This window comes from Diadema antillarum, unplaced genomic scaffold, assembly GCF_040938485.1.
Source record: "Diadema antillarum isolate AM-2024a unplaced genomic scaffold, OU_Dant_1.0 seq00000854_RagTag, whole genome shotgun sequence".
In the NCBI taxonomy this organism is placed as follows: domain Eukaryota; kingdom Metazoa; phylum Echinodermata; class Echinoidea; order Diadematoida; family Diadematidae; genus Diadema; species Diadema antillarum.
In genome coordinates this window covers 740,015-766,199 of record NW_027271725.1, presented here as the reverse complement: position 1 = coordinate 766,199, position 26,185 = coordinate 740,015, and the positions used below count along the sequence as shown (strand labels likewise).

The 26,185-nt window shown below is 36.2% G+C and overlaps 1 protein-coding gene across 1 annotated transcript in view; it reads left to right on the top strand.

The window, feature by feature from the left end:
• The window catches only part of LOC139740418 (dmX-like protein 2), a 150,289-nt gene that overhangs the window by 11,557 nt on the left and 112,547 nt on the right, over positions 1–26,185 (top strand). Inside the window, exon 2 of the mRNA XM_071651009.1 lies at positions 24,555–24,680. Within this exon, the coding sequence (XP_071507110.1) occupies positions 24,555–24,680 (126 nt within the window). The remainder of the gene's footprint in view (positions 1–24,554; positions 24,681–26,185) is intronic.

Genomic DNA, 26,185 nt, shown 5'->3' with positions numbered 1-26,185 from the left:
ATTAAAGACACCTTTAAAGTATGAAAACATAAATGTAGCCACTTGTAATTGCACAATTTGATCAATTTTCAAAATTTTCAATTTCTTAAACAGTACTGCAGTGTGTGCAAACGGATCTACATTACAGAGTATTCTTTAATTGCACGCTTTTGTAACATCAAGACACGATTCAATAAATATAATGAACTATGACCCAATATTATTGCACAATACGTTATGTGGGGAAATCATTGTATGATACATAGTTAATAGAATTTTTAAAGGAAATATATGTTTCAGATAATTCATGACACCAACAATTCTACTTATTTTGATACAAATATCATCAAAATGACCTTTCCATGTTATTCCATCATCAATTGTAACACCAAGAAATTTTACTCTGTTGACCTGCTTGATTTTGACATTACCTATATTTGTAAAACATCTTCATCTATTACCTTATTTTTTGTCTTAAATACCATGTAACGTGTTTTATCAATATCTATAACCAAACGATTTGCAGTAAACCAAGAATACACTTGCTGCATTTCTGAATTTATCATATTATTAACTTCATGCACATCCCGGCCTGAAAAAAAAATAGGTTTGTATCATCTGCAAATAATATGGAATATAAATTAGGGCTTACAAACTGCAAATCATTAACAAAAAGCAAAAAGAGAAGAGGACCCAGTACAGAACCTTGTGGAACGCCTGTATTCACATAGCACAATTCTGATTTTGTATTATTTACAACTGTATATTGTATACGATTTGATAAATAACTTTTAAACCAGTCCAAAACATTTCCTCTTATTCCATAATATTCTAATTTCATAATAAGTATTCTATGATCTATACAATCAAATGCTTTTGTTTAATCTAAAAATATTCCGACCAAAAATTCGTGATTTTCAAATGCATTTGATATTCTCTCCATCAATTTAAGTAGCGCCATATATGTAGAATAACCTTGTCTAAACCCAAACTGCTGATGATACAAAATATTATTGCTGTCAATAAATGATATCAATCGAGCATAAACTAATTTTTCAAACAATTTAGTAAAAACTGACAACAATGATATTGGCCTATAATTTCGTAGCTGGTGTTTGTCCCCCTTCTTAAAAACTGGAATTACTTTTGGTTGTCGTGGGAATATCCCACTTTCCAAAGATGAATTTAATATTGCACACAGGGGTTCCATTATAAAACATATTGATTTCTTGAATACATTGACGTGAATATCGTCATCACCAGGACTCTTATTTACTCTCAAATCATTGACAATAGTTAACATTTCTGATATAGTAATAGGCTTAAAAAAACATAGATTGGCTATAAGAATTGCGCAGGTAAGTATAAACAGAAGCAGATGCATTGGACACTGCTGATACAATACAGTGTATTTCTACCTATTGCACAAAAATACTCATTGAAATGTGTTGCTACAGACTCTGCAGAATCGATACACTGATCATTGACTTGCAATGATTCAATATGATTATTCTACCTTTGTTTATTCATAACATCATTAATAAGAGACCATGTTTTCTTTAAATTCCCACGCACACAACTAAATTTCCTGTAATAATATTCACGCTTCCTTTTATGTATTTCCTTATTAACTAAATTCCTATACTGTTTAAATTTCTGTTCATTGGTGGCTGTACGATTCCTGAGATACTTACGATATAATAAATACTTCTTTTTACACATTTTTCTAAGCGTGCTATTAAACCGTGGTTTGTCATTCCTTCTCACTCTGTGCACACATGTTTGTAGCGGAAAACACTTATTATAGAACAGGAGATATTTGGCAAGAAAGGCATCGAATTTATCATCTACATTGTGCATATTGAGGATGTACTCCCAGTTACACGTATAAAGCATATTACAGAAATACTGTATAGATGGATCATCAAAGACACGTCTAGATATGTTGCCTTCAATGTTGCTGTAAAAGTTGCGTCTTATAATAGTAAATATCAGTAAATGGTCACTAACATCACATGTAAATATCCCGGATATGACCATTCTCTCTAGATTATTAACAAAAATATTATCTAGAAGTGTTGATGACTATGTTGTTATTCTAGTGGGTTTTGAAATTACCGGAGAAAATGAATATAATGATGAAAACATGTCGATGAAAGCATCAACAGTCGACACAGATGACAATAAATTTACATTAAAATCCCCGTCCACATAACAGCTTTTCTTTTCCATCATAATCTTGTGAAATGGCAATTCTATGGCATGCAGAAACTGGGAAATAGATGCAGCAGGTGGCCTATGTACAACTGTTACTATAATGTTTTCACTTTGACAGTATCTCAATACATACCATTTCAATGCTATCATCAAATAATTCCAAATCTGTCCTTCTCTTGAATTTCAAATCTTGACGTATACCGTAAAACTAACTCCTCCACCACGTTTATCACAGCGTCTGTTATCTTCAAATGTGTTACTGGGTAAAACGCACAATGAACTTTCTTGTGTCTTTAGCCAGGTTTCTGTTACAGCAATGAGTGAAAATTGGTGCCTAAAATTTTGTAAGAATGTGTCCATATTATCAGAATTCTTCTTTATACTTCTGCAGTTAAAATGACAGATCGATAAGTGGTTGTCCATGTCTAAATCTTTCAGAGAATTATCAAATTGCACTGGAAGATAGTAATTAGAATCGTGTTCAAAGTATCCATTTCGAGTATGCTGGCTTAAAGGGGCAGTCCGGACGATTGTCAGCCGTTTCGTGTGTAAAGAACAATATTTCATGAACCTATCACCCTTTTCCCGACGAGAAAAGACCATCAGATACATTTATTATGATTTTTTTTTAAAATAAGGTAATTCTTCATGTTCGAATCCGTCGCGAGCTGCCCTTCGCACTATCTGTCCCAGGATGCATTGCGCGTGACGTATCGGGCGCAGTTTCCTCAGCTGAGAGCACCGCGAGCGAAGCCCAGCTACGCATCGATCTCCCATTGCACTGCTGACTGCGGGCGGTATCTGCATGCCTACATAGGTGTGCCTTGTCGGCGCTACTGCAGGAGACCGTACACCGATTTAGGAGTGCTGTTGCCAAACGCTGTATTCCTTTATTCAAATAATCTTCGTTATATATCTTTATAAAATCTTCAAAGATTAATGTAAAATAGTTGCAATGCTATAACATTTTCGTTTAAATTGAAATATGTATGTATTATAATACTGCGGTACTTATTAGTGTCCACCCCATCACTTACAATGCATTAGCTGTTGTCAGGCTGTGCAGGCATACATTTACGTCTGCTGCTGCCAAGTGCTATCACAATCCGCGATCGTTTTTTCGACTTCTGAGTGTGAACAATCTGAAATCAGTCTGTCAATGTCAGAATTATTGCCTCTTTTGTTGTCCGAGACTGTTGAAAAGTGTGTCTGACGGTGATAAAATACGACAGTATACATGTAACTTGAACCGAGGAAGAAACGCCAGCGCCAGCTTGGTACCGCCGCCGCGCCGCGCCGGTAACTACGACCAGCAGCCCAATACACACAGCGTAATCGGGCTGCATGTTGTAGCATTCAGGATCATGTAAAGGTAGTATCGTGGATAGTTTCAATTTAAAATCGAAATATTTCTTCAATTTGAAGACTTACTAGTAAAGTTGAAGTATTGACAACACCCTAACACTTGACACATCGGCATTTTTTCAATGAAGCAATAGATCATGCCGCGTGCATCCGCTGTGTGGTCAGAGACTGTTGAGCGGTACGGTACGCTACTACCGCTTGCTTGGCCCGTATCACCGTTGCTCAAGCAGGGCTCCCCCGAGCCAGCTGACGCTCCAAGCAAAAAGCAATGTGAGGATGAAACGTCACGCTGTCACGTGATCTTTCTCGCCGGCGTACAGAAATCGAACGGTTACGATTCAAAATTAGTGATGCTAAAAAATCGATTGTGGCGAGTTGGGAGGGTCTTTTTCAATGAAACTTAGTCATTATGGTCCTTTATTTATGTAGATTTTGGTTAATTTTTTTCAAAATCGTCCGGACTTCTCCTTTAAGTTGCCGTAACAAGTTGAGCACTGCCCATTAGGCCTACTATCATTCAGGTTAAAATCAATTTGCCGGTCACAAGTAACACATGTACAGAGTTGAAAGACATTACGAGAATAACAAAGCATAGCATAGATATACAATGTAAAAGAACTATAAAATGTAAAAAAGCACAAAATTTATTGCACGGGTGATGCCTGGAGAATTTAAAACATATCGTATTACAACAGTATACTAAAATCATAGTGTGGTGACGGAACTATATGTTATATACAAATTAAAAGAATTTACCTGTGTACAGTATACTTCCAACTTAATGTAGTTACAATCTATCCAGATCATTCTTGTTGTGGATCTGCTTTCGCATAGTCTTTCCTCCGCTGCTCACTCATGCAATTGGTCTTGCAATCCAAGGCTCAGGTCTGATCGTAGTTTTGTGTCATCATGCACTCCCCTATAGTATGATGCAGAACACCCTTCCCCTCAGAATGGACAAAAAAATGGAGATCCCATGCATGAGAGCGACACAACTCAGGCATGTTAACCCGTTGAGGACGGTTTGATTTTGCTACAACACACATTTCCCATAGACACTTGCCTGAGTATACTCAGGACTCGTCCTCAACGGGTTAAATAAGTATTCCACCCCACATTGTTTTGTAAAGAGCAGGGTTCAAAGCCAATGTACAACATATACAAACTTGTAGCAGCCACAAAGTCCTCAATAGCCCTTTTTACACTTGTGTTTCTTAACTCCGGACTTTCTCTGACCCAGGACTATCGTTAGTCCCATACCAATTTTTTCAGCTTTTTGCACTGGCCAATTAGTCCCGTACTATCTCTTGTCCGGGGCTAAGGAGAAAACTGACCTTTTTACACTTGTATTTCTTAGCCCCGGACTTTCCAAACCACATGAATATTCATGATTACGCTGTGTACTGTACACATACACACACGCACCGACAGCACTTGATTACCTCGTTTCTGATCGGTCAGTGAGGGTCGGACTTTGTCTCTGTTGCTTAGCCCAGGATTATTTTTTCGTTCTCTTTACACTCACTTGCTTGGCACCGCAATTGCGGTGCTAACCCTGCTATTTTGCAGGGCCAGATGGTACCGGACTATCGGTGGGGCTAGCCCACTTTGGCAAAAACGAGTGTAAACAGAAAGTGGGCTAAGGATAGTCCCGTACCAACGGTGGGGCTAAGGCCCCCCCTTAGCCCTACCGTTGGTACGGGACTAAGCAAAAATTTACAAGTGTAAAAAGCCCTAAATGGGGTGAACGGGGCACTGATACCAACCCTTTGTGGTTCTGGTACTAGTGTGTAGCAAGCACTAGTTAGCAGATGGTGTCAACCTGACATCTCATGTTTAGTAGACAATGATTTGTGATGAGTTTCAATGAGATGTTTTGTCTTCCCATCAATGCCTCTGCATCTGAAAGCCACCCCTTATGAAATACAGAGCTCTTGTATGGGACACAACACTAGTTTCATCCATGATGTTCACATGTTGATCCAAGGAAGGGCCATTCAAATAGGCACTGACAAAGTGTGACAATACAACATTGTGGTGAAATCTGTAGTGAAACTGTGCCCAAAACCTCTTTATTCATTGCCAGAAAACACAAAACAAAACAAAACAAAACCACCGGAAAAACGCAGACCCATAATTGCATATGTATGGGAGTGAGGTTCAACTAATCTTGAGCGAAGTTTTATGTGACAGTTTGGTTACCTCAAAATGTCTTACCTTTTGTCATGTGACTTTCATGAGATGTTTGGATTCCTCCTACAGACCACACACAAAGCATGCAGCTAGCCACCCAGGATATTGTTACACCATAGTCATAGTTACATGCAGCAGATTGCCAATTAAGTTGCGCAAGTGCGTCAATGACCACAATAGTCCTCACTCATAATATTTTCCAGTGTTACATTTTCTTGTTTTCCTTTCTTTCTTATTACAGTGTGAATGGAAAGTTCAAACATGATGATTTGTCATGAAATATTTTCCGATGAGAATGGGGCGTGAGGGTAGGAGTTTTGATAACTCAGCAAGGGCAACAAGTGTACATTCTAGAACATGTGTTTCATCTTTGTGTGACCTAGTTAGTGGGGAGAGTGGAAACCCTATCAAAGGTGTAGGAAATGATTCTTCAGCAGTTCATGTGATGGCGTAATGACTCGACGTGTTTATTATCACTGCTATCACCATACCCATAACATTAACAGGGGAGTAGAATCACATTGTTTACGTGCAGCTTCACTCATGTTGGTGTGCCTGTGTGTGTGTGCTTGTGTCGATAGCGATATGGCAGCAGCATAGGTTTGGTGATTGGCAGATAATGTACAATATATTGTGTATACTGTTTGCCTTGTTACAGGCAAGGTTTGCATGATGGGAAAGTTCATACCTCATTTATATTATGTACACTTTAATGGAAGTTGGCAGTTTGTAACAAGAATAGCCATTAAAACCAACTACTGGTACTGTACAAGTGGAAATTTTCACGGTGTTGACATTTTTGCACATTTCGCGCAATCAGAAACTAGCGCGATAATAAAAGCACGCGAATATTTGTGCTTGCCATATGTTCCTGTAGTAATGTCTTGATATCGTGAAATTAAAAACATGCGAAACTCTTTTTATCCTGCCGAACGCAAAAAAATTAGTCGCGCGAAAATATCCACTTTTACAATAGTTCTAACCCATGGCCTTTCTATTCCATCAGCATCTTATTTAGGTATCTTATACACAGGCAGTCATGACAGGTTTTCGAGCACTTGTTTGTACTCTAAACAGAAAAGTGCAGTAGATCTGTACAGGGTCTATGGTGGTAGAGCCCTTCTAGTGTTTTCAGTCTATAAAAAGTAACTGGAAGTCACAGGTCATGTGATTGTTTGGACCTCATATCTCAATCAAGATCTTTGTTTTGAGTTCTTGCCCAAATAAAATCCTGTAATACACTATCAATGGAAACATGATATGGACATATTTATCTACTGTAACATTTGTATTTATATATATGGTCAGTTTTACAGTAAAGGGTGTAACTTTGATGTGGCAAGGGTCAAAAATTAAAGTTGTGTTTCCATTTTTATCTTTGCCTTTATCTTATATAGGAATGTCTATATTTTCAATATTTTGTCATTCCAGAGCTTAATTCTTAGGCTAAATATGAAAAATGAAGTGACTATTACAGAATTTTAGATAAATTTAGGTAAAAACAACAAGAATGTCTTGGTCACCCACAGCAACCAAATGAAGATAAATGGTGGATGTAATGCAACTTTTCATTTGCTGTGAACATATATTTGAAATATAAAAACACTTTTCCCCCAACAGATATTCGCTCTTGCAATTATTTGGATGTGAACTTCAAATTCCAAGGTAAAAATGGTACCTGACAAACTATTTTTAAGTTAAAAGAATGTTCTAGAAGCAAGAGCCACTCTAAACATAGCCCTAAATTATCTCTTGGTAACAAACATTTATCAACCCAAATCCCAAAGAAATTCGATTATTTTTGACAAAGTTGAAATTTTCAGACTTGTGAGTTTCGGAGGCTTCAGTTAACAAACTAGTGTGTTTCGGAGGCTTCAAAACTGCTAACACAAAGTTCTAGTCCTGTATTCACTTAAAATAATAGAACTACAGTAAGCAAATATCACTACATGCTAGAATAACAACAGGGCATCAATAAAATGTGAATAACAGTATAGAGATGTACATTTTACGGCAGTGCATAATGTTTACCCTTCATACAAATTGCACTTATTATTGTAAGGAAATTGGCTTCCACAAAAGTGAATAACAAACTGTGTACACTTTGAGCAATGCTCAGTTCGAATTTATGACATTACATGTACATGAGGCAATATGATTCTAAAGGAAACTGCAACAGTAGCAATAAAAGTACACTGATTAGGAACATTTTTATTTTTTTTTTGCGGCTTAAAGTTAGCAGCAACGCATGTTTCGGAGGCTTCATCATGACTGTTAACATGCAAAAATGGTCCATTTTAAGGTGATATGAAGTACATTAATGCAGCTGATTGTTTCCAAATAACTAACAATGTTGTAACATGTAAAATAGTATTTATTTGTATGCAGAAAAAAGACTTTCCAACATATATGTTAAGAGACGAAGAAAATATTTAAATCTTTATGCTCAGTTGTATACATACACTGTATTTGCATATCCATGACTTTGGCAATGCAGAACATGATTAGGCTACACACATGTACAGCTGTATGTATTTGTCAAACTTTTCATCATAATGCAGTAAGAATTACTTTCAATGAGTTAGAACTGTATAGACTTAATGCAAAGATTATGTTTGCTTGCTTTATAAGTGCAGTTTGTGGGATGTATATTGACATAAACCACCCATCATAATTGTTTTATATACATTTATGTGAAATCAATTTCAACTGTTGATGAGAAAGGGATAGAAAATAGACTATGTGATGGCATGACAGTTAGATTACAACATAGCATTGTAAAATATAGAAAGGAGAAAAAAGGCTTATAAACATTCTTTTGCATATGGACCATGCCTGATATCCCCTACAATAGCTATCAAATGCAGTGATCATGGTCATAGAACAGCAATCTTAAACACCGATCAGCCATTCCATGTAAGGGTCATCATCAAACTGTCATCATCAAAATGGAGTTGGAATAATCAATATATTGGTGATATTATCATGGAGCTCAATAGAAATTGAAATGGTCAAGATCCCATTCATCTTTTTGAATCGCCTGTTGAAAAGATAAATGTACATACCCTACCCATGACTGTGTATGAATTTGAATCTTAAAAAAAATGTTGACCAAATGTATAGTTCCCTATACTTTCTTTTTCTGTGGTATACAAGTCACCCCTGTTTCATATCACTTTATTTTTTTTTTAATTCTTCAAAGGCTTCTTTTTTAATAGTTATTTTATAAAATTCCAGTTTGTGTGACTCCTGTGACAGCTAGGAGGCCTGTTTTTGAAGGTACACATTGAGAAATTGCTAACAGAACTTTTACTGTTTCTAAAAATGGCAACCTTTTTAGCAAAAAATTAAAAAGCAGCAAATGTGTTTAAATATCTAAGTTTGTTAGAAACCCACAAGTTTGTTTTGAATAGTATATAAACCCACAGACTACAGTTTTAACCCTTTGAATTTCAAAATAGTTAGGGGCTTGTAACTTTTTTTCCAGAAAAGCCAGGACTAAACAGATTATAAAGATTTCAATCATTTCAATATTGTTCTTCATGAACATAACTTCTCCAGTCACCCACCCATGTAAACTACATGTGCCCCATGGCAACAGGCTATTTATAAGTAGAGGACTATATGTCATTTATAAACAATCCTATCCCAACCATTACTGTCCATTTACTGCACTGAGAACTACATCCGCAAACATGTCATAGAGTCTCACACATGTATGCGAAGAGATGTTTTGTAACACAAGTTACATTTTGTTTAATCAAAAATAGTCAAGTGGTCACTGCCAGCATGATAAAGTATGGAAAATAGGGTATAGTATCAAGATTGTGTTGCACCTAGCATGCATCAAATCTGACATACAGATTGACATGAAAACCTGTCTGAATGAAGTAATCAAATGTCAAAATTCCAAAACAGTACCCTGTGATCCAAGTCACACCACAGAAATGATAATCTGCAAGATGTTCGCTATTTTCAAATCCAATCACAAATTTATTGATTAATTGCTTTCCTCCAAAGAAGTATTGGAAATGAAAGCCAAAGAACTTGTTAAGAAATGGAAAGCTGAAAAAGTCAAGATTTTAGTATGGCAAAAAACAAATGCCATGTGAGTAAAAATGGAATGGATTTGTCAGTGGGTTATAAATGGACATGTAAAAGATTGTGTTTCGAAACTACCATGTATTACACTCAGATGGTAGTGAGTCGAAAGTGTAAAAATCCAAAAAGTATTTTCCACCATTTGCTCTTGATCATGCATAAAAGATACAACCTTAAATTCAAAAGTAATATATTTCTTAGTTAAGTGTATGCTTCCCTCTTAAATAACCATCTATTAAAGTCCTTGAATATTCAGGACAGGAATAGTGTTCAGTTCTTTTAAAAAAAGTGTATTTAACACTAAATAATCAAGTAATTGTTTGGTCTTCATTAACAAAGTCTAACCAGTCAAAAAAGTGATACAAATATGGTCACAACACTTCAACTTCTCTCAAGAGTAGTATGAGTTATCCAACTTTAAAGAACATTGATGTATCCACAACTACTTGCTTTGTTGCACTATTGTTGCATGATGTGGGCATGCACGCAAGCTGGAAGTCACTTTCATTACTCACAATATCTAGCCTGTTCCATTGTTTCAAAAGGAAACCTACAAAATAAATGCTTTTCATACATTTAAACAACTATCTACACCTTGCTTGAGGAATCATTAAGTCTCATTCAGTCCAAACAGTTATTTGATAGACTTAGGGGGCGTTGCAAGAAAGTTGCAATTGATTGCAAATCCCCAAAATCTATTGCAAATCCTGAAATCCATTGCAAATTTGCAATCAATTGCAAGTTGCAATCAATTCTGTTGCAAGAAAGATGCAATTGATTGCAAATCAATTGCATCTCTGCGATCAATTGCTAATCAATTGCAACTTTGCAATAGATTCAGGGGTAGTTGCAAATTTTGCAATCGATTGCAAATGTCATAATTGCGGCTGCTTATATAGATGCTGGGGGACAAATCTCCAAATTTGTTCATTTCTTGTAAGAAAAAAGAAGAAAATATTCCGTATAAATGGCATTTTTATGTAATGTATGATTGTGTAAGATACTTTTTTTTTTACATACACAAAATGTATAAGGGGTTACTCAGTATACTAGTATGATGAATCAGCATGTGGTCGGTCGGGCAGTCCGTTGCAAATCTTGCGTCGCGAACTCCATCTACAGTTTTGAAGCAATTTTGATGAAACTTGGGTTACATGATGACATTGAAGTGAAGATGTGCAAGACTTTTTTTTTGTCTTTATCGGACAAAGCGTTGCCATGGTAACCACAATTTTCCAAAAACCTTGTGGAGTAGACTACTGCCACAGTATTTGAGTAATCCATTTCAAATTTCATGTGTACAATGATCTTTAGGTGTAGTTATGTAAGAAACATTTTGTGTTTGTACCCGACAAGGCGTTGCCATGGTAACAGCATATTTTCTTGAAAATCGTGTGGAGTGAACTTCTTCCACAATTTTGAGGCAATTGAACTCAAATTTGATGTACATAATGACATTGGGGTGTAGATGTGCAAGACATGTTTTTTGTGCTTGTCGCGGAAAGCGTTGCCATGGTAACCACAAATTTCCAAAAACTATGTGGAGTGAACTACTTTCACAGTACTTAAGCAATTTGTTTCGAATTTGGTATGTAAATAATAATCTATAAGTGTAGTTATGCAGGACACACTTTGTGTTTGTACCTGACAGGGCGTTGCCATGGTAACGGCAATTTTTTCTTTGTAAATCATGTGGGGTGAAACTATTTTGAGTTTTAAGGCAGTGGAACTAAAATCGGGTGTACATGATGACATTGAGGTGTAGACGTGCAAGACATTTTTTTTGTGTGTGTGTGTGTTTGTCAGAGAAAGCGTTGCCATGGTAACCAAAATTGTCTGAAAACCTTGTGGAGTGAACTACTTTCATAGTATTTAAGCAATTTGTTTCAAATTTGGTATGTACAATGATCTATAGGAGCCATTATGCAAGACACACTTGATTGTGTTTGTATCCGACAAGGCGTTGCCATGGTAACAACATATTTTCTTTAAAATCTTAAGATTTGAACTTCTTGCACTATTTTGAAGCAAATGAACTCAAATTTGGTGTACATAATGACATTGAGGTATAGAAATGCAAGACATGTTTTTGTGTGTCTGTCCGGGAAAGCGTTGCCATGGTAACTACCCAAAACATTGTGGAACGAACTTTTACTTTATTTATTTCAAATTCAGTATGTAGGGCCTGTAATGATCCAAAGGTGTAGTTCTGCAAGACACTCTGTGTTTTTACGTGACGTGTTGCCATGGTTACTGCATATTTTCTTCAATTCTTGTGGAGTAAACTACTTCCACAATTGTGAAGCAGTCAAATTCACCAGGTACTCACGAGGTACTACACATATGTATACACACAGACAGACACACACAAACACACATAGCAAGGTCAGTGCAAATTTGTGATAGACTCGAGTACAGTTGAAATTCTGTTGTCATGGAAACAGTGCACTTTGACCCTAAAATCAAGTTTAAAAATGCAGATTTAAATTCACCAGCAGTTTTCAGGAAATTCAGAAGAAATTGTGGCGCATGTCGGGATGGTACTTCAAAGGTGCACTTCAAGTATTTATTTCAGCAACTGTAAGCACTAGAATGACATTTTCAATTTCAATTTCAATTCAAAGTTTATTTCATTTTCCGACAAAACATAAGTTACACTTCTTTTGACAACAGAGAATAAGGTAAACAGAACATTATGTATTGAAAAGAATGAACAACATTGAGGACCTTATAGTAATTATACATTGTTGTGAAAAAAGAAACAGAAGTGATCGAAATGAGGTACATGTATAACTTTGCTTAAAGTGCGAAAAATGGAGAGACCCACTAAAAAGACAGAGCTTGTAGAATGTGGGCCCCTCTGGAAAAATAACATCAGTGGGAAGATAATTGAAGCATCATAAATACAAAAGGAAAAAGAAAAGAAAAGAAGAAGAAGAAGTCTGGAAGCCCACTGAGAATTAGATTCACAGATAAATACATTTACTTTTATAGACGCGAACGAACATAGAAAACGACTAGACAACGAAACAACTACTGAAGAAAAGGTTGTACGGGACAAAACGGAATGGACAAGACTAACAAACAGAAGACAAAATAGCAAACGAAAATGCACAACAGAGACAGCGATCTCCGACAGAAGCATGTCAAGAGAAACAGATGATAGTTGTGGAGAAAAAAAGTGATATTGTAACGCCAGAAAGGAGAAAAGCAAGGAAATGAGGGGACGTATGAACTGGAGTAAGACAGAAATTCAAGTCTTAACGCTTTGGGCGATAGCGTAGATGGCAGCAGACATCCACTAAAAAGAATACAATTTTTTCTTCAAAGAGGAAAAAAGGTAATTAAGTCAGTAAGTGAGAAAGAAGGCCAAACGGCTAGTTCAGTACTGTACAGTCATACGATTGCAATAGAAAGGACCTCAGTCTCCTCTTGAAAGAATATATAGATGGGGCGTTTTTTATATCATGATTCAAAGAATTCCAATAATTTGGGCCTATATAAATAAGTGTATTTTTAGCAAGGATCGTGCGTAAAAGGGGTAAATGAAATTCATTGGAACGCCTAGTGGGATATTCATGAAATGATTGGTTTTTGAGGAACATAGAATCAAAAATAGATGGAAGCAAATTGTTGCAATAATTGTACATAAATTGGCCTAAATTATACAAAAACAGATCTTTAATTTTCAAGAGCTTGCTAGAGGCAAACAACGTGTTTGTATGAGAACGTACAGGGGAATGGCAGATAACGCGGAGGGCTTTCTTTTGCAAGAGGGACACTCTTTCAAGTAAATTCTGATGCGTGTTGCCCCAAACTAAAACTCCATAATTCAAATGAGGCAATATTAACGACGAATATAACATAAGTAATACTTTTTGTGGAATATAAAATTTCAATCTATTTATAACACCTATATTACGCGATATTATGTTACAAATATTATCAACATGTGATTTCCAGGAAAGTTTATCATCCACAATGACCCCCAAGAATTTAATATTTGATACTCTTTGTAGATGAGAATCATCTAAAACTATATTTGTGTTTAAATTATCAACAGTATTACTAAAAATCATATATTTTGTTTTTTGAGCATTGAGTGATAACTTGTTAGCTCTGACCCAGTTGGTCACTTTTTGCAATTCAATATTGATTTTGTGAACGAGAAAATCAATATCGTTATGGGCGAAAAATACATTTGTATCATCTGCGAAATGAATAAAAGAGAGATCATCAGATACGCGACAAAAATCATTTATATAGATAATGAACAATAACGGCCCTAAAATACTTCCCTGTGGGACGCCACATTTAACTTCTCTGATAACTGAATCATTATTATTAATTGTAACAAATTGTTTTCTATCGACTAAATAACTCTTGAACCACTCCAAGGCCTTCCCACGTACTCCATAATGCGATAACTTATAAAGTAAAATGTCATGATTGATGGTGTCGAAGGCCTTGGAGAAGTCCAAGAAAATACTAACTAAATGAGAATGATTATCAATGGCATGAACTACTCTATCAACGAAATATAAAAGAGCATGCGAAGTACTATGTTTTTCACGAAAACCAAACTGAGAGTTCGTAAAAACTTCATGTACCTTCAAAAAATTGATCATTCTCTTATAAATAAGTTTTTCTAAAACCTTAGACAGTGAGGACAATAATGAAATTGGGCGATAATTGCTGACTACAAATTTATCGCCTTTCTTAAATATTGGTATTACTTTAGCCAATTTCATTTTATCGGGAAACACACCGTTAAAAATTGACAAATTAAATATATGAACAAGTGGATCAGCAATCGAGGAAATAACACCCTTAAGCATAAAATTATCTATCTCATCATAACCAGAACTTCGTTTGTTCTCAAAAGAGGAAACTATATCAATAATTTCAAATCTATTAGTCGGTGTAAAAAATATGGAATCAGAGTTGCGCTGGCCTAAAAATTCAGTAAAATGAGTTTCTGTTGCAGGAATAGTTTGAGCATAGTTTTCACCTATTTCTGAAAAATAGGAATTAAAAATATTTGCAATATGAAGAGAATCATTAATCAATTCATCATTCATTTTAATTTTGTCAATGTCAGAGTTTTTACTCGGAACATTCATGGCCTGTTTTAGAACTTTCCAAGTATTTTTCATATCAAACCTATATCTCGAGAATTGCTTAAAGTAATATCTTTTCTTTTCAGAACGTAAAATCATTGTCAAAGTATTTTTGACAATGATTGTCAAAGTATTGTCAAAGTATTTTTTCTAATGATGTAAAGTATGAATTCAATTCAATTCAAACTTTATTTCATTTTTCGAAAAGAACATAAACATTTCACTTCCTTTGGTAACAAAGAATAAGGTTACATATAATCAAAACAAAGTAAATTGAGAAAACATAATTGTGGAACCTTGGGGTAACAAATGCGTTACAAAGAAAATTGACTGAAGTGATACTGAACATTACACAAAATATCGAAAAATGGAGGGACCCATAAAAGGCAATGCTTGTAGAATGTGGGCCCCTCAGGTACAGAATGTCAATAGAAAATGAACTGATGCAAAAAAGGGGAAAAAAGATTGGGAATAAAGTCATATAAAAAAGTCTGGAAGTCCAATAGGAAGACAGAGTAACAGACAGACACACATACACAGGCGAATGAACATTAAACGAGACATGGACGACAAAACTTATAAAGGGGGACTAAAATACAAGACAGAACGAGACAAGACTGACATAATAGGAAGACAATACAACGGACAGAAAGGCAAAACAGATCCAGCGATCCTGGACAGAGCTATATCGAAAGAATAATGGGATGCGTGGAAAGGATACAGAAATATGGAAAAATAGAGAGAAATAGATGCGGAAGTGATACAAGTAGAATGGAATCTACTCAGTAAGTGTCTCAGGACAACAGGGACGAGAAAATATGTGACAGTATATCATTGGTAATCAAAATTCTTCGAAAAGAAATTAAAATGAGCGAACAGGCTGATCAAATCTGTAGGAACATAAAATTGCAATAAAAAAGACTTTAATCTCCTTTTAAATGAAAATATAGAGGGTGCATTTTTATGTCATTATTCAGAAAATTCCAATGAGTTGGGCCAATATAAATAACTGTGTTCTTAGCAAGAATTGTTCGTAAAAGAAGTAAATGAAATTCATTGGAACGTCGAGTGGGATAGTCATGGAATGATTGATTTCTTTGAAACATAGAATCGAAAATGGAGGGGAGTGGGTTGTTGCTGTACGTATACATAGATTGTCCCAAATTGAATAAATACAAATCTTTATTTTTTTGCAGCTTATTAGCGGCAAATAACATATTTGAGTGGGAGGGTATGAAAGGATAACTGATGACACGGAGAGCTTTCTTTTGTAGAAGGAACACTCTATCCAGTAGGTTCTGGTGAGTGTTGCCCCAAACTAAAACACCATAATTAAGATAAGGCAATATCAATGACGAATATAACATAAGTAATGACTTTTGTGGGATAAACAATTTCATTCTATTTATAACACCTATATTACGTGAGATTGTGTTGGATATATAATCAATATGTAACTTCCAGGAAAGTTTGTCGTCAACCATATTTCCAAGGAATTTAAAATGTGAAACTCGTTCTAAATGAAAATCATTCACAACTATAGCTGTACTCAAAGTGTCAACAGTATTACTAAAATCATATATTTTGTTTGAATATGATGAATTACATGATAAATGCCATACCACACCAAAATTAACCTACTATATATGCTCAATATTCTGCAAGGTATATATCTTCATGAATTTCCCAAGACAGCTGCTACATGTATCCATGAATTTGAAGACACACAAAAATATCAACTCTGACAATGACATTAGGGTGCATCTGCAAACATATATTTCTACATTCAGTACTTTGTTCCCCACAAACACGAATTTAACTACTTAGCACAATTGTCTCAGTCTTGATAAATACTTGCTAAATGTATGGCGTGTACAGTATCACAAATTAAGCTTGCTCCTCAACCACCCCCCCCCCCCCCCCATTTGCCCCATATCAGATGATGCTGGGCAATTGATGACAAGACATGATGGAGACACAAGACACACTGTCTCTCTGAACAAGACAGTGTGCACTTTCACGGATATGTAGGACCCCTACATTGTACCTCTTTTCTTGTTGCTCTCATATTGAAAGAAATGTTCATAGAATGAATGATGGTACAGACAAATGTGCAAAATAAAAGCATACTACAGCTGTATACAGTTGTACAAGCATGAAAAGGCAGTTAATGAGAATGCACACCTTGCTGAGTACAGAAGAGCCAATTACATGTGTACTTAAATAGTATACACTCCTCATAATATGAAACACTATAGTTACACCTACAAAATGAGAAGGGGTGAGTAAATCAAAGTGTTACATATTATTATGATATATGTAACATTAAACTACTGGAATAATTACTAGGTTCAATAATTCATTACTGCTTGTGATTTTTCTATATGTTTTTATGTTTTTTTAAAATCAATAATAAGATTCATTCATACTTAAAACTGATAAATTAAATAAACATTCTCTGTAACATGCTTAATTGCAAACTGGTTGACAGTCTGCTAGAAACCCTTCAGTCAACTACCTCTAGCCATCCTCATATATAGGATTTCTTCACATGCTCTCTTCCAAGGACCTATGTAGGCCTATCGCTAAATGTGTCAAAGCCTCCACATTGAAATCTGTATTCTATACTTTGTCTTTTCTGCAGTTCAGCACGACTGAACACATACATATGTATTGTATGACATGAACATCTTCATGATAACATCATGCACTCACATCTGAAATACACCAAGTTTCTCTTCCCATTCCATAAGCCCCATCTATCCCAGATCATACCATCAACTGAGCTCAAAATTAACCCACATCTATGCCTGAATACTCATGTGTGTGTTCCCCAATGTCATGCACTCATGCATATCTTTTAAGCATGCATGGTCATAGAGGTACTAATACAGTACATTTGTACTGAATATCAAGACAACCGTGCATAAAGTTAGCTTATCTACATGTAACTTATCTGCATTTGTATACTTGTGCTGTGATCTACTCATACAAACATGTCTTTATCAAGTTTATGGTAACCAAATGTTACAGCGAAAAATAGTTCCGACATGCAGAACTGTTAATTTTTCGCCCAAAAATGTATGCAAATGCCCTAGAAATGTGTTCAATTATGCTACAATATCAATTGGGAAACAACATATTAACCAAAAAAGATTCACCATTGTGTTCATTGTATACATGTAACTTTGTACAACTGATTAGTTATGTAATCTGCAAATTGGCCCACAGCAGTATCTACTGATCTTTTGTGCTAGTGTGAAACAGCCCATGCAATTTCTTGGAAAATATGGTTTACTACATACAGTATCTCGTATCTACCTTCTCAAACCTTCTAGTGGGAACCATCCCAAGACCCATGAATGCAATACAAATAAGTGGTTCAATTGCTGATAAATCAAATTCAGTGCCATCTTGCCACAGCACAGGTTCATCTGCCCCAGGTGGTGCTACGCAACTGTAAACAAGATCAAGATCATCATAATTCTAACCAGTAATTATTAAAGAACTTTTTTACCACCAAGAAACATGAAATGTCTCACAATATACTTTGGCAGTTTTGAGTACGATGATGTCCTTTATTACAACTGTTGTTATTTTACAAAGTAAATGTTCCTTATTCTATAGGTTTGATAGCCTGAAATGGAATATGGCTGAGACTTACAAGCCTTCAGAGTAACAAACCATATTTTGTGGTTTGAATAACAAAACAAGGACAGGTGAACTGTTACCTTGGAGATTATGAATACAGTAGTAGCTGTATTTACAGTGTATAATGGACCAGGGTAAGGAAAAAAAATATAGTAAAACATGTCCATAGACATGATGTTCATGGCCAGATTACTCTTGTATATTTAGGTTATAATTGTCCTCCAGCTCTCTAGAAACTCAAACTGTGGTGCTTTACAGTGTACATACATATACCAGGGAGGTGAGTCACCTCCCTGCATATACACATACTCACATCATGGACTGAACATTTCTTCCCATGAAAAAGAACAAAACAGGGCTCTGCAATATGTTTTCTGCCAAGAGGGTTTTGGATGTTACATGTAACTTCTTGAACACTGGTTCAGTAAAAGGATGATTACCCCATTATTAGTGCTAATACATGTACTGCAGGATAAATGACTCAAACAGAATAAGTGACAGGGGCGAAATATCCAGAGGACTCTTCAATATCTTTGAAAAGCACAACGTGCTAATATTGTAGCTAGCACACTTGGATGCATGTGATGCAGCCGAGATCATTACTGCCCATGCACTTGTTGCAGCTCTGAAACACTGCTTGCTTCGTGTGTCCCTTGTTTTCTAAGAGTGATGACCTCAGCCTGATGAAATGTGTTTAAAAAATCACTGCCTTGTTGTGTTCGAACTTTTCCTCATTGTTGACAGCGAGCTGCTCATCCTTTGAAGTGTATACCGTCTCCTGATATCAAGTTTGGTCTGTCTGCCCTCAGCTGCCATTCCCCTTGATTCACAGAAGTTATACCTATACATGATACAAGAAATATTGAAGAAATAAGAAATGGGAAATAAAAAGGGAAACATTGCACTCACAAAGTCATTTTGTGCACATCCAAAAGGTGTTTTGTGTAAAGGTATGATGGTGCCAACATTTTAATTTGAAAATGAGGGAAATTTCAAACAATCAGTATTATACTGAAAACTGCGTATTACATGCAACTTCATGTGCCGAAATGATACAATGTACCTGAATCATGAAGGCCTGAATGCTACTGTCAGGATATGTAGAGCATTTTCAGTTGTCATGGGGCTTGATAAAGAGATTTGAATGTCTAAAGTCTTTATCAATACATAATATAAGCCATTGCTGTACAAAACATTCCTTTCATTATGGGTAACTTTGTGTTATGTAAATTTCAATGCATCATTTTTGCTTATAATCTTTTATGAACTGCCGCGAAGTCTTCTTTACTCATTACTATGCCATGCTTTACATTTTCTTGTTTGGTAGGATGAAGTCATTGTACAAGTATCCTCAAATGAGACATCACATCAGAATTTATCCTAAAACAATAATGACAGATTCCAACAAATCAATATATTAACATTTCAAGCTGAGAGGTTCTACACATTTCATTCTCTCTCTTAACTAGAAATTATCGTACAATGTACAATGTTCACTTACTGTCTGCGTGCACTGGCTGGAATTCTCATGCTGGAGTGAGTCTCGGTCTTGAAGAAACATGGTTTTTCTCCTCTTTTTCTTCCATTCCCTGTTGATAGAACAGATAAAATTGTCTCATCGTGCAGAAGTACAAAAGAGCAATGAGAATTTGCAAAATTACAACCAAACAGTGTAGGAACAAAATAGACGTTGATGTTTAGAAGCAGGCACTTTTTTCTTGATATTACAATAATGTTGGAACACTCTTTGAACTACTTTCATATCCTCCCCTCTGTAACAAATTAACCCTCTATACAGTCATTCACCTTGCATATTAAAGTCAAATAATCACCAAAGTCTACGGTCTTTTCACATCCTCTTCTCTTTATATTCTACTAATTTTAATCTTCATAAGCCAAATTTCTTGAAGCAGAATCTGCATGTATTTCTTTAGTCCAAATCAAATCGACATAGGCACAGTTGACTGTTGACTGCCCATCAATCCATCACCCCCCACTCATATTCATATGCAGACACGTACAATATTTTTAGTGCTGTATAAATGTACATTGCAAATCACATCCATAAGGCTCTCATGTGTCCTGCCTATTGCAAGCACTCTCAACTATGTTTCCTCATCTCCCAAATCCGGAGGTCACTGTGACATGGGGCTTGGGTAGGCCTACAGGGTTACATACAACTACACTACGGTATAGGGTGGCACACACCTTGTAAGTAGCAGAGTACGGTACAATTGTACTATGTAAATTCTGGTATCTAAAAGTGTCCATAAATACCATTTGTTTGAATGCATTCTAACAAGGTCTATTTGTTCTTTCCACAAACAAAAAGAGCATAAAGAATTGTTGTACTCATAGTTATGACTCCATCAAGTAAATCACTTGAATTCTAGGCCTGGGTAGCTTTCATATACCCCTTCAACCACTTGTTTTCAACAAAAGCACTGACACATGTAAATATTTCTGCTTGGATATCCTACAGTCAGTTTGCTCATCTTATCCGTACGCTTCTGGTCTGAAATTTCAGCCTTGGTGACTATAGACCTATACTTACACACTGCATTACAAAACTTATTTACTGGCACTGTTTGATACACTACACTACAGTACTGGTACTATAATTGCAACTCTGATTACTTGTAGGTACTTGCTACAGATATGGTTCAACTTCTCCCCCCCCCCCCCCCCCCCCAAACAGCAGCCCAACTAGATGTGGTGCGAAGTACAGCGATTGGGGCCCTGGGCTGTGTATAGTTACCCAAACAGATGCACTTGGCCCTTGTTCGTTTTAAATTCTAGCTTTTTATTGATTAATGATACAGGAAGTCAATACTAAATTGCAAGATTTCAATTGATCCATCCTAATTCCAGAACAGAACAACCTAAAAAAGCAAGGTCTATTCCACCCACAGAGGTTCTCCAACCTCTTTGATTCCACCTCCCTGCTCAAAGAAGGTTTTAGACTAACCCCAGGGCGCTGTAGGCCTACACCAATATCAATAACGACACGTCTTTGTTGGGGTCGCTGATACGGTTGATACGGTTGATTAGTTCTAGCCGTTGGACTGAAATAGTGAAATCGTAGAGCACATACCCTGGGGCCAACTCTGAACTTTCTTTAAGACCTGCAAAAGTAGAACTTCTACTAGAACCTCCAGGCCCTACCTAGATCTAAACCCCTACCCTAGCTAGGTCTAGAAACTAGCCCAAATTACAAATAGGCCTACAGACTATTTTATATACTAATATAAAGTTATCTAGGCCTAACACCGGCCTAGACCACATCTAGAGTCTAATCGAGTAGGCCTATTAAAAAAAATTACATATCAATTCAAAAATTCAGCAAGCTTTTGCATCACATGGTCCATGGACAGTATCACGGCAAAATAACTAGCCCACATGTACAGGAGGGGAATGAGGCCAAGCAAGGGGGGTAGGCCTAGGCTATGTAAAAATCTAGTATATGGTTCTAGACTAGAGTATAGACTGTACATCTGTAGTAGGCTACGTACATTGTGTAAGGCATAACGTAGGCCTAACGGTTGAATAGCATCTATTCTGTATTCATCGCCATAGCATTCACCAGCACTCCAGTCTACCGATAGCTCCTAATCCTGCTTGAGAAAGTAGCGGATTTGGATAATGAACTTTCTTTTCAAATCATTTTCACACTTTTATAGAGTACTTTCAGAAAGCCTAGTTGACATCGACTTTTTTTTTACTTGTGCTGGCCTATAGACATAGAGCCCTGCCCCTGGCAGCAGGAAAAAAGAAAAAAAAAAGGAGCTTGCCACTGCAAGAAAAAATGCTAACACAAAAAGCTATGTGTGGGACTATAATTGATGTACTGTGTGCCCACTTGAGTGTTCACGACGGCCACAACTCTTTAATTTATAGGAAACACATTTTCCAATTTTTCAAGAAAATTCTTATAAGAAGTAAGTCTAAGGAACTAGCTCTTTTAAATACAAGACACAATGAGTAAATAATGGGATCAAAATCGACAATTTTTGTAACTTACTCTGTTTCGAATCGCCAACGATCGCACAGCAAACCTCCACCACAGGAGAGACACAACACATTGAGCTATATGGAGTATTATAGTATCTTATGCATGCAAAATGCATTGAAAAATGGACAAATTGGCTAGGCTTATCTGGCCAGTCGCTTATATAAATACAAAATACAGCAAGGGAGCTTGCAATCAATTGCATCTTGCAATTAATTGCAAGCTCCCTTCTTGCAACAGGAATTTGCGATTGATTGCAAATTGCAATCGATCTATCTATTGCAAAGTTGCAATAGATATTTGCAATCAATTGCAACTCGACTTTCTTGCAACACCCCCTTAGAATTACAAAATTGTAATCAAAACATTCCATTTACATGCTGTTAACATAAAATGAAGCCTCCGAAACATCTGGAAAATTAATTTGGTATGCCGTATGTTTTTATGAAAATCATGTATGTTATGTAGAAAGTGATAGGTAAATTGTGTATTTTTTGGTTGATATACACTGTTTAAACATATTTGTGGGGCAACATCCTCATCTGCTAATATTTTATTGCTGAATGAAAAGGTGAGTTATGTGTGACACGTCTGCACTGTTTAAGAAAAATAGGTAAAACGTATAGTAAATCTATATTGGTGAGTAAACAAAGCAGCCAGAAAACTGAATGTGATTAAATTTCTTTAGATATGTCATAAGCGATCATTGGGTGGGTGAACAATAAATCTAATTTGATTTTGTCCAGAGAAAATCACAAAAATGCAGTGTTAACATCCTTTTGAAGCCTCCGAAACCACTTTTTCTCTATAAAGTGTATTAGCTCAAAAAATTATTGCAGTATCATAATGTTTTTATTATTTTTGTTGTCTGTCCATGTCTGTTGATGATTTCATGGCATAATTTGGGGCAGACACCCAAAGAATTTATCAGAAATGTCAAATTAGATGTTTTTGCTGTTTCGGAGGCTTCAATGCGTCTCGGAGGCTTCACGTGTTAACGGAAAATTTGTATTGTCTCCTATTTTCAGAGAGTTTGGCGGATCTTAACTATTTTTGGTCTATTAGGTTAGGGCCCCATATCCTACATTTTGACATATAGATTAGGTCGCTTCTCTTATCTATATTCATATTATTTGACTAAACACTTTGTTTCGGAGGCTTCAAAACTGCTAACGGAAATTTCACTTGATGGAATAAAATTATCACAAAATTTCAAATAGCCCTAGAATCAAGTAAACTTTGATGTAAGTCTAAAGTTTAGCTGTACCTTACTATTTTCAGCATAAAAGAAAGTAACCAAAACACATCCACTGATCATTACTGTCCATCAAAGTTTGTAAACAATTGTTAACGGAAAATGAAGCCTCCGAAACCTCAAATTTGAAGTCATAGTATTCTAAAACAAAGGGTCAGATACAAACCAAACTAATTTGGTCATTTCAATTGACCATACAACTATGCTTTTAACATAAAAAATTAGATCTCTGCAGTTGCTGTAGAAAATTATTAACATTTCAAAAATGTTATATAAATTTCAATGCAACAAAATAGTCATTTTTAGGGTACATATGTGACTGTCAAAACAAAACGCATCAATACCTGGACCTGATTATGCTACCCAAGGTGGCTACTCATAAGGTGACTCACATGGGAAAAAATCTTTGAGATCTGCAAATCTATGTGTTCAGGGTGGGCAAAAAGGCTAAAAATTGAAAGTTACACCCTTTACCGTGAAACTGACCATATATATATATATATATATATATATATACATGTATATATACAGACTGCACCAGTTTTTGTTTTTGCTGTGTTATTACCATTTTCATTTTTTGATTCCAACATGCCCACCTGTTTTTGAAGGAGGCTTTTCAATCATTCTGAAACATCTCTCTCATTGGGTATATCTGTCTATGCAGGCGTATGCATCAGGGTGTGACATTGTCATCTTAGCCAGCGACTTTCAGCGCACGCAGATCATCCCGGGAGAGAAGCACGGCAACATCCAGGTGGGATGCATCGACTGCTCCTCCGAGAATGGCAAGGTACGTGAGTGAAGGGCGCGGCAATTTTCGCACATCCGCAAAAACTCCAGAGTGGATTTCGCGCGATGAGCTAATAGGGACTAGTTAAGCTTCACTGTGGCTTCACTGTGGCTTCACTCCAGTCAAACCGTAATTTGTCAACCATGCTGTTGAGGTACCGATATCCACTTCTCCTACCCTGCACTGGTGATGTTGGTCAGATATTGCCGCGTGCCAAAGAGTAATTTCTAAAAGGGGATTTTGATGAATATGGTTTTTCCAAAAAGTGAGAGAGAAAAGAAAAAAAGCAGAAAAATGAAAGCTTTTAGACATCTAAAACCTTGGCCATACTTACTAAATTTAAGTGTATCTTTAGCTAGACCATGCAATGCAAAATATCCAAGGCTTTTATGTAAATTTTAAAAAATCATTCTGCCCAACTTCAGCTAAAGGAATCAAGTGACTAGAGTGCCATAAATTTCTTATAGATATGAAAGATACATTCAAATTAAACTTGAATGTATCTTTCATTTTACAGAGCAATGATATGACATCTTCAACTAGATTTTCTCAGTAGAACTATATTTTTTGTCAAAACTAGATATCTGAGTATGACTAGCACTTGCAATGTTCAAGCTGAGAACTTCATCAGTAGCTCAGCTTTAGATGATTTGTCATTATTTTGTCTGGCTATTGCCTCAAAATTAAGGCAGTTTCAGAACAAAAATTAAACGGCTCTCCCTGCAGACAGTGGTAGATTTGCCCAAACAGCACACACAGGTATCTGTAGTCAGTCTTTACTCGATCATTCTCTTTGAAAACTAAGTTGTCACCCAAGTTTGTAGCAAGGGTGACACAACACTTACCACTCATACAAGTGTGTGTGTGTGTGTGTGTGTGTGTGTGTGTGTGCTGTAATACAAAGTCTAGCTATGAACGTGGAAGTCAGACATGACTGCTGCCAGGGGGAGTGATTGATGGGTAATATAGTGATGACTTCAGCAGTTGTATGTGTTCTAGAATCCCTGGCTTCCTCAGCTTCATTTATTATAATGAAAAAAGAAAGAAAAGAAAGAAAGAAAGAAAGGTGCTGTTCATGCTCTCCCAACAGATATCTGGTGGAGCATGTACAGGATCTATGGAGATTTTAAGATCTTACAGGGCCCCGTTTTATCAAAAGATAAAAATCGATTTTAAATTTCCTTACCACACAGGCTGTCATAGACTTACAGTTGAAATCAATTATATAATCAATTTTAACTCTTCATTAAACAGGGCCCAGAGAACTGGTTAACCCCAGTGGAATAACAGAAACTTGCTGGCTTGTTTGATGGCTATTGGACGTAAGCTCTGTTTTACATTCAATAACATAGATTGCAATATATTGGGCCAATAGCGGTATCCATCGTGTGCAAGAGTGAATTGCATTCACCTTGTTCTGCATGCGATCAGGGAGATGGGAACCACCTCCCCGAAGCGATTCAGTACTACTGCTTGGACACGATTTGATCATCACTGTAGTAGCA